We start from the raw sequence: 10,336 nt of genomic DNA on the forward strand, positions 1-10,336 counted from the left end.
CCGAAAAACGTCTTGACTATTTGACTTTTAACGTGAAATATGAGAAGGAAACGACCGCTTTTATGAGCGGAAATGACGACGCATAAATGTAAAAGTTGGTTTTATTATTTTTAAAATGTATTTAATATATTACTGTATTTTCGCATACATAAATGCACGCATGTGCTATATTATAGAATAATCTGATCCAATTAAATGTTTTTGTCATTTTTTAAAAGATCGACGTGAATCGGCTATTTCCGTCATCTCCTCCGTAATCACCCGAGTACGAACTCACAACTGAACGTTCCGCAGTAACGCTGTTCTGGTCTAGAAGGCCAAATAGCGTCAAGGTAAGATTTAGAAATTGCATTTTGTTTAGATAAGAGTGTAAAGAGCTTTTTGTGTGGACATTTGCTTTGTGAATAACTGTTATCTTTATAAACGCATGCGAAACATGGGTAATTTACAGTAACGTTCTCCCTGTCCTTGAAGCCACTGTGCTGCTGAGTGTTAGCCTGCTAACTAGTGTGTGTATAGAATGGAAATGTCAACAGCATTTAAATGTTTGATGTACTTTGCCTTTAGTGTAATACATAGATACATTTAAAATGGTTCTTTTATAAATCCTTATGTTTGTTGTAAGGATATAAACATGTTATGTTGTTGTTATAAAATCTAGGGTTTTGTAATCTTTGCCATAGGACTTATTGTACTTACTGTCAGCACTCTGCAGAGATTTGAATGTATAAGGATTTATTATTAATACTGTCATTTGCACATCTAAGTTTTGATATTGTGCTATTTCTTTGCAATGTTCTAGTGTTTCAAAGTACTGTGGCATATTTATCCATTGTTAACCTAGATATTATGCATTGAAATAGTGGGGATCAACATGTTACGTGTGCTTCTAATCACTTGGCATTTTCTTCTACAGCGACATGTTGCGTTTGCCAGCAGTAAGTCGGGCTTTGGCTGGGGCGGCCCATTCCAAGGGCTCCATTGCCACCACTAACAATGGTAATTTGCTGCATGCATTTATTTTTAATCTTTCAAAATCAAGTGTGATACCCATTTTTCAAGAATGCTGAGCAACTTTACTTGCTTGTCAGTTGTTTTCTCACTCTAGCTTGTTTTTATGACAGTGCGGACCTCAGTCCGGGCCTCAAGCAATATGGTTGAAGTGTTTGTAGATGGAAAGCCTGTCATGGTGGAGCCGGGGACTACTGTACTACAGGTAATGATGCAGTGATCATTTCCTTTTTATAATTCTATGCAGAGATTGTACGTTCCTTGTTGTATGTTTACATGCCGACTGTGTTTAGGCTTGTGAGAAAGTTGGTGTGCAGATTCCTCGTTTCTGCTATCACGATCGTCTGTCAGTGGCCGGTAACTGCCGCATGTGTCTGGTGGAAATTGAGAGAGCGCCGAAGGTAACATGCACCATTGAATCTGCATTAAGACATCATTCTTAATACGCATTATCGATCATAATCGAAATACACGACAAGTACTTTAAGCATGTTTTTTTTTCCATCTGTTCTTCAACAGCCTGTTGCAGCGTGTGCAATGCCTGTCATGAAAGGGTGGAACATTTTGACCAACTCAGAGAAAACACGTAAAGCCAGGTTTGAGAAGCAGTTTCTTGTTTTATAAATACTTCTCATGCAGAGTTGCATGCATCACATATAATATTTATTTTTATTTCTTATTGTGTTATAGAGAGGGAGTCATGGAGTTCCTGCTTTCCAACCACCCTCTTGACTGTCCAATCTGCGATCAGGGAGGAGAGTGTGATCTGCAGGTTAGAAAAGCATTGTGTACTGCAAATTGAGAGAACTTGAGTATCCACTCAAGAATGGAAATATCCTTGATGCATTTTTATAATTGTCTTGATGTTGTGCTGGATGTATAGGACCAATCGATGATGTTTGGTGCTGACAGAAGCCGTTTTACAGAAGAGAAAAGAGCAGTGGAAGATAAAAACATTGGACCGCTCATTAAAACAATCATGACTCGCTGTATACATTGCACACGTTGTGTTCGGTGGGTTGGAGATCTATTATTATACAAGCTACATAAATGCACTAAATGTATGTTAACAGTATGGATTATTTTCTGATGCCCCAAATCAATTAGTAGTTTATGTACCATCAAAAATAGTAATGTTTATGTGCCATCAGCACACACAAAAAATGAATTATTAAGTTAATATAATAAATATTGTAATTTACTAATAATTATTATTAGATAATTTATAAATACATTTAGGTTTGATATATTAACAATAATATCATTTTTATCATAAGCATTACTGTTTACTTTTTTGTTTTCATGTCTATTACCTTCATGAGTGTTTCAATCTTAAACAAATGGCACTAGTAATATGTCTCTTTCTACAAATATCAATTTGTTTTGTAACTTTACAGCTTTGCCAGTGAGGTTGCTGGTGTGGAGGACCTGGGAACTACAGGACGCGGTAACACCATGCAGATTGGTACCTACGTAGAGAAGATGTTCATGTCTGAATTGTCTGGTAACGTGATTGACTTGTGTCCTGTTGGCGCACTGACGTCCAAACCTTACGCCTTCACTGCACGACCCTGGGAGACCAGGTACAATCCTGAGAGAGTGTTTGCTCTCATTTGTGCATTTGTATCCTTATATTTGAGTTTTTTATATGCTGCCTTGTAACCCCTTAACAGTCACCCCCCTGTTTGAACATAGACGTGAAAATGCACTATCCTGAGAATACAGACCTAAGGTTGATCTCTTTTTAAAGAAGATACTTAGAAGAAGAAGGTACTTTACTGTAAAGCAAATGTACTGTACTAAACATTATTTTGCAAAATAATTTTCACTCTAAAAATGCTATAAAATCAAAGCCATTGTTGTGTTCCAAATTTGATATCAAAGTTGATATCATAAAAATTTAAGCTCCCATGAGATTTTGTTTAGGCGCTGTACAAAAAATAGCCACCAGGTGTTACCCACATTCCATTTTTTTATGCGTTATCCTGTCACAATATCACTTCTATCACAAAACAGTCACCAAATATGGAACCTTGAGTCTCAAATAATATGTGTGTTGTCAAGATTAGAAAAAGTTTTGATTATAAAACAGTACCATTTCCATGGTAAGCCAATGTCTAACACTAGCTATGTTTCCATTCATCTATTTTTATGCACATTTTAGGAGATCGCATTAAAAAAATGCTGGATGGAAAGGCCAAGATGCGCATAAATTCTAAAAATGTGCATAAAAAATGTATCCGACTCATTTGAGAGCACACGATTGCGTTCACAAACGCCAGGCATCTGAATCCAAGATAACATGACAGCGTTTATTGCGTTTTGTCTGTGTGCTCTGAGGCGCAAATAATTTATTATATTAAAAAATTATTATATACAGTGGCTACTGCAGCAACTTCCATTTTTCTGTGGAAGTGGCGATTTTGTTAGCTACTGACAGTTAAGGGGTTTTAATAGTGGCTTACTTGAATATGTGTGCACTTTAATTTTTGAAAATGCAGTTCTCATGTGTCTACAGAAAGACTGAGTCCATTGATGTGCTGGATGCTGTTGGCTCCAACATTGTGGTGAGCACCAGGGGTGGTGAGGTCATGAGAATTCTGCCCCGTTTGAATGAGGATGTCAATGAGGAATGGATATCCGACAAGACCAGGTGAGCGCATAAGCTCCTAAAATATGAAAACACCTCTCTCTTTCTCCATTAACACACACTCATGGTTTGTCTACTGTTCTGTCTTTGGCTCTCCCTCTCTAAGGTTTGCATATGATGGACTGAAGAGGCAGCGCCTGACCCAGCCCATGGTGAAGGATGCCAGTGGACAGCTGGTTGCCACCACCTGGGAGGATGTTCTTACACGTGTGGCTGGAGCAGTGAGTGATTGCACATTATAAACTAGAATCACACATGTATCTGTTTAGTATATGCTTTGTCATTTGCAGACACAAGATTTCACTGGTTGTGACTTTCGTGTTTTGCAGCTCCAAGGAGTTCAGGGTTCTGAGGTAGGAGCTATTGCTGGTGGGATGGTAGATGCTGAGGCATTGGTGGCTCTGAAGGATCTCCTAAATAGGCTGGACAGTGAGACCCTCTGCACTGAGGAGATCTTCCCAATGACTGGTGCCGGGTGAGTCCTCATCTGATAAGAATGATGTCTGCCCTGATTTCAGTGATAAAATCTCTTCTTGATTTCAAGTAATTATTAGTGGATTTCATCTAATAGCAATAGTGATGTTACTGCAAACATCACTGTTACTATTGGTCATACCAAGGGTTAGAGATTTTCAACAAACTGCTAATTTTAAGGATTTGACTTGTAGCAACCATATTTCGACATGATAAAAACACTCAGAACACCAGCAACTGTTTTAGGTAACACTTTATTTTACTTTTACATTTTATTTTATGTAAGATGTGTCCCTGTTAAACATCTTACATGTACGTACTGTAGTAATAACAGTAAATTATGCATAATTTCAAGCAAGTAACCCTGAACCTAACCCTAATTATACAGTAAGTAAATTACTCACTACTTATTGTATATTACGCTGTAACAAGCGCACCTTAAAATAAAGTGTAACCCGACTTTGTAATGTAAATGTAATGTAAAATGTAAAAAAAATATATTTTTAAAAAATGTTTAACTTCTGTTTATGAGTTAAAGGTTTAGTTCACCCAAAAATGAAAATAATGTCATTAATTACTCACACTCATGCCGTTCCACACCCGTAAGACCTTCGTTAATCTTTGGAATGCAATTTAAGATATTTTTGTTGAAATCCGATGGCTCAGTGAGGCCTGCATATAGGGAGCAATGGCATTTCCTCTCTCAAGATCCAGAAATGTACTAAAAACATATTTAAATCAGTTCATGTGAGTACAGTGGTTCAATATTAATATTATAAAGGGACGAGAATATTTTTGGTGCACCAAAAAAACCCAAAATAACGACTTATGTAGTGATGGCCGATTTCAAAACACTGCTTCAGGAAGCTTCGGAGCGTTATGAATCAGCGTGTCGAATCAGCGGTTCGGAGCGCCAAAGTCACGTGACTTCAGCAGTTTGGCGGTTTGACACGGGATCCGAATCAAGATTCATAATGCTCCGAAGCTGATTTAAATATGTTTTTAGTACATTTCTGGATCTTGAGAGAGGAAATGTCATTGCTGGCTATGCAGGCCTCACTGAGCCATCGGATTTCAACAACAATATCTTAATTTGCGTTCTAAAGATGAACAAAGGTCTTACGGGTGTGGAACGGCATGAGGGTGAGTAATTAATGACATTATTTTCATTTTTGGGTGAACTAACCCTTTAAGAAATGTAAACAGAAATATACAGAAATGTAAATCGTCATCATTTACTTGCCCTCATGTCGTTTCAAGCCCATAAGACTTTCGTTCAACTTTGTTCATCACAAATGAAGATCATATTTAATGAACCTTTGAATCCTCCTTTATGCCCTTTGTGCCAGAATCCATTATCATTCAAGCATATTTTGATGGATTGTGTTAGTTTGAAATCTGTTAGAACTCTTTATTTATGTTAGCTTTTATGAAAAGATTTTTAATGAAGTACGGCCTGATTTAGTTTTAGAATTTTTACCTAAGATCAAATTTAAAAATCTCTAATTTAATTTTTTTTTTTTCCTTTTATTAAAAAAAAAAAAAAAAAAAAAAAAAAAAACCTAGTTCTCGCCGTGAATAGCCGAGGTAGCTCGCATGGTGTTAAATCATAAACAAACAAACAATAATGAACCTTTGAAAGTCTCTATTCCATCAAAACTTTCCAAAAAGTTCTTAATGAAAGTAATCTATATGAATCAAGCTGTTTAATCCAGGTGTCTTGGCTCAAATTCCTTGATAAATAGATTTAATTTAGGCTTTTATTCACATATAAACATTCATCAGTACACATTCATGAGCACAAATATGGTCAGCAGCAGCTCATCCATACTTTCTTGTGTGTCAAAACAGAACATTTTAGCTTAAATTAATAAGGATTACGATATCTTTATGAACTTGTTAAAGCTTAAATTTTGGTGTAATGGACTTTCAGTGGAGGTACAGAAATCTCTCCAGTCATTAGTGTTTAGAAGATGAACAAAAGTCTTATGGGTATGGAATTGAGGGTGAGTAATTGATGACAGTTTTTGGTGAACAATCCCTTTAATCTTACTATTAGGGATTTAAACTAATTTTGCTCTTTTGGCTTCTTAGAACCGACCTACGCTCCAATTACCTCTTGAACAGCCGTATCACTGGCATTGAGGAGTGTGACCTTCTGCTTCTGATTGGAACAAACCCACGTTACGAGGCACCTCTCTTTAATTCACGTGTCCGCAAGAGGTAAAACCATTGCACACTCTGTTTGCAAGCAGTTGAGCAGGTGTCATTTCCCTCCACACCACTTATTTCTTTTTATTCCCATTCTTCAGTTGGTTGCATAACGAGCTCCAGGTGGCCATGGTTGGTCATAAAGTGGACTTAAGCTACACTTACAACCATCTGGGTGAAACCACACAAGTTCTGCAAGAGATCGCTGCTGGAACACACCCTTTCTGCACGGTAACATTACATACTGTAGTAATGTCGGTGTTTGCTTAGAACTTCGATTCAGGTTTTTCCTAAGAATGACATCATTAGAAGTTGCCTCTTGCATGAGAATGAACTGGAGTATGGTTTTGTATTTCAGGTTCTAGCCCAGGCCAAAAAGCCCATTGTAGTGGTGGGTAGCTCCGCTCTCCAGAGGGAGGATGGGGCAGCCATCTTTAAGGCTGTGTCCACAATTGCTCAAAATGCTCGAGCCAGCAGCAGTGTTGAGGAGGGATGGAAGGTTCTCAATGTGCTGCACAGGTCAGCTACTGCCATAAGTGTGTGTGCAAATGTGGACCTTTCTTTGAGTATCATTTCTTTTCTATATTGTTCTGTGTGAATGAAAGAATTGTGAATGTTGACCCTTTGCTTAGCACAAGTACTGACCTTGTCATATACATGTGACCTCAGGGTGGCCAGTCAAGTGGCAGCCCTGGACCTGGGTTACAAGCCTGGTGTTGATGCCATCCGGAAGAACCCTCCCAAAGTACTGTTTCTCCTTGGAGCCGATGCTGGTTGCATCACCAGAGCAGATCTTCCCAAAGACAGCTTTATCATCTACCAGGGTCAGTAACCTCACTTGCATATTGTTTTATATTCTATACCAGCGATTGGGGACCACTGTTCTATACACATGAGTTCTGTACCTCAATCTAATGGTAAGCGGCTTGCATCCAAATACAGTATATTCTTTTGGGTTTAATGGCACCACATGCTTATTCAGGTCACCATGGAGATGTAGGTGCACTCATGGCTGATGTCATCTTGCCTGGCGCTGCATACACTGAAAAGTACGGCACATACGTCAACACAGAGGGCCGTCCCCAGCAGACCAGAGTGGCGGTCACTGCTCCTGGTATGGCACGCGAGGACTGGAAGATTTTGCGTGCCGTTTCTGAGGTACACTTCTTAACCTGTACTTTTAACAATGCACAGCTTGTTCCTCTTATTGTACCTGAGCTGTTCTTTAGAATAAAGACTGTTCAGCACAGATTATGTTTTTGTGTGCTCAGCTGGCAGGAGTCACACTGCCGTATGACAACCTGGATGAGGTAAGGAGACGGCTGGAAGAGGTCTCTCCTAACCTGGTGAGATATGATGATGTAGAGGAAGCCAATTATTTCAAACAAGCCCATGAGCTTTCAAAGGTTTGTGTTCTTTTATCAATATAAATTGTTTTAAATCAGAACTACTTGAACAGTTTACTAATGTGGTCCTGTTCTCCTTAGGCTGTGAATCAGTCATTGCTTGCAGCTCCTATCGTCCCTCCTCAGCTCACAGTGAAGGATTTCTACATGACAGGTGGAGTAACACATATATCATGTTGGTTTAATGAGTTGTATTAAAGGGTTAGTTCACCCAAAATGAAAATCATCCCATGATTTACTCACTCTCAAGCCATCCTAGGTGTATATGACTAATTTCTTTCAGACGAACATAATCGGAGATATATTTACAAATATCCTGGCTCTTCCAAGCTTTATAATGGGAGTGAATGGGGGTCCCCAAAAAAATGCATCCATCATAAAAATAATCCATACGGCTCCAGGGGGTTAATAAAGGCCTTCTGAAGTGAAGTGATGGGTTTTTGTAAGAAAAATATCCATATTTAAAACTTTATAAACTAAAATAACTAGCTTCCAGCGGATGACCATACACATACTGTGCAAGTCAACTTGCGCCACATCTGATTTGTGATGGGAAAAGGGAGAAGAGCGAGTTTGGCAAAAGGCGGATTCGAACCCGGGCCAAAAGCTACTTTCACGTGCCATACTCCCTACAGCCTATGCCTCTGCAGACGTTACATGGAGCTAGGGATGTAACGATTCACTCAACTCACGATTCGATATGATTCACGATACTGGTTCAAAATGAGATTTAAATGAGAAAGGGTCTTTTTATTATTTCTCAGACAAAATGCTGCATATTTCTTTGTGAAACTGAAATATCTTTATAACAAAACTAAATTGAAATTTTAAAACAAATTCTAAAATAAATAATACTAATAAAAGAAATCTCTTCATATGAGTACATGAACAAGATGCTTATTTTCTCTGTTACAGACTGATCTATCTGTAGCCATTTAAAATTAGAGGCAACCACTGCATATTAATCACGATCCCAACAAAGATGTTGCATACATGCAGCATAAGCAGTTTTTAATTTAAATTAGATTGTATCATTTTTAACATTGAAGCAAAAACACAATGTTCAGACTTTAGCTTCGTGAAATTATGCTACATAAAACTTCATAACAGCAGATGGGGCTGCATGAGAATGCAAATTCACTGTCTTGACAGCAGGTGGCGCTTATGGAACAGTGGCAATACTGCGCTTCCATGGTTACTGCTGTAAACAAAGCAGCGTTGTGCACTAAAACTACTTTAAAATGCATTGTACGGAAGTAAGATAACTTTTCTGAACACAGTCAGTTCCCCTCAGCTATACATTCATATAAACCCCCGCCCCCAAATGTATCATGATTCATTTATTATCTCAACCGACTTGAATCGTCACGTTTTTATCGATTTTCAACTGGTTCCGGATGCATCGTTACATCCTTACATGGAGCACATATTTTTAGCATTTAACTAAAAATATTCGATGGCTAAATTACAGCCAAATACATCTGTTGGTATTGTAAGCATTAAATGACATAAATTCCCTGTTTTGGGTTGACACATAACAACTTAACAGCATAAAAAGATATAAGTTCACGTTCATGCTGAGAGGCCGCCATCTTGTTTGAATTTTTTCTGAAATCTCCAAGCCGGTCGGCTGTTAGCATTCTGATTGGAGGATCTCAAAAAATTGCCCACTACCTATCTGAAGTATCCAGATAGAAATTTGTTGATCATTCTCAATGGGAAAGTGCCCAAGCAACTTTGCTCAAAAAGTTGCCCCGTGTATCATCACCTTTTATATCAAAATCCTATGATATTTCTCTTTAAAATTTCTCACTTCTAATTTTTCTTACAAAAACCCATCGCTTCACTTTAGAAGGCCTTTATTAACCCCCTGGAGCCGTATGCATTGTTTGGGGCTTCAAAATCTCACCCCCTATTCACTACCATTGTAAGCTTGGAAGAGCCAGGATATCTTTAAATACATCTCCAATTGTGTTCGTCTGAAAGAAGATAGTCATATACACTAGGATGGCTTGAGGGTGAGTAAATCATAGGATAATTTTCATTTTTTGGGTGAATACAATCCTGTAACCTAGTGTAAGTCTTTGAAACTGTCGTTTACCATTGCCTTCGGTTGTCTTTCTCTACAGACCCCATTAGCAGAGCCTCCCAGACAATGGCCAAGTGTGTGAAAGCTGTGACAGAGGGCGCAGCCGCAGTTGATGAGCCCTCAATTTGTTAAAACTCCTTCAGGCACACCAATCTTTCCATAGTAATGCACACAAAAGTAGTCATCGTCAAGTACATGTACAAACACATACCTGGATTTTAGCATACTTTGCTGTTTGTCTCTTGTGTCTTGTATAGACAGACTTCACCAGAGCAGCAAAATGTGTGAAATGATTTTTTTTCCTCATATTTAAATAGGCTTTGAAGGGTGTTGTAAAGTTTTCATTCCCGTGATTAGGCTGAATGAGGTCTGCTTTGTTTTGGAAAGCTCTTATTATGATAAATAAAAATGTATTATATCAATATACTATTGTCACTGTTCACATTGCTGGTTTAAAATATTTAATTTAGAAATAAATCTAAATAATTTGTTCAT

The 10,336-nt window shown here is 38.1% G+C and overlaps 1 protein-coding gene across 1 annotated transcript; it reads left to right on the forward strand.

Moving 5' to 3' along the window:
- Positions 1 to 205: 205 nt before the first annotated feature.
- ndufs1 (NADH:ubiquinone oxidoreductase core subunit S1) lies at positions 206 to 10,265 on the forward strand. Its single transcript, XM_051897484.1, has 19 exons — positions 206 to 332; positions 917 to 999; positions 1,125 to 1,216; positions 1,305 to 1,412; positions 1,531 to 1,607; positions 1,702 to 1,783; positions 1,895 to 2,025; positions 2,409 to 2,594; positions 3,530 to 3,664; positions 3,768 to 3,882; positions 3,991 to 4,136; positions 6,230 to 6,358; positions 6,448 to 6,577; positions 6,705 to 6,865; positions 7,016 to 7,170; positions 7,329 to 7,504; positions 7,618 to 7,752; positions 7,834 to 7,906; positions 9,882 to 10,265. Exons 2-19 carry the CDS (start codon positions 921 to 923, stop codon positions 9,971 to 9,973), a joined length of 2,202 nt encoding a protein of 733 aa, XP_051753444.1. The 5' UTR covers positions 206 to 332; positions 917 to 920; the 3' UTR covers positions 9,974 to 10,265.
- The last annotated feature ends 71 nt before the right edge of the window (positions 10,266 to 10,336 follow it).

The sequence above is a fragment of the Ctenopharyngodon idella genome, chromosome 6 (genome assembly GCF_019924925.1).
Source record: "Ctenopharyngodon idella isolate HZGC_01 chromosome 6, HZGC01, whole genome shotgun sequence".
NCBI lineage: Eukaryota > Metazoa > Chordata > Actinopteri > Cypriniformes > Xenocyprididae > Ctenopharyngodon > Ctenopharyngodon idella.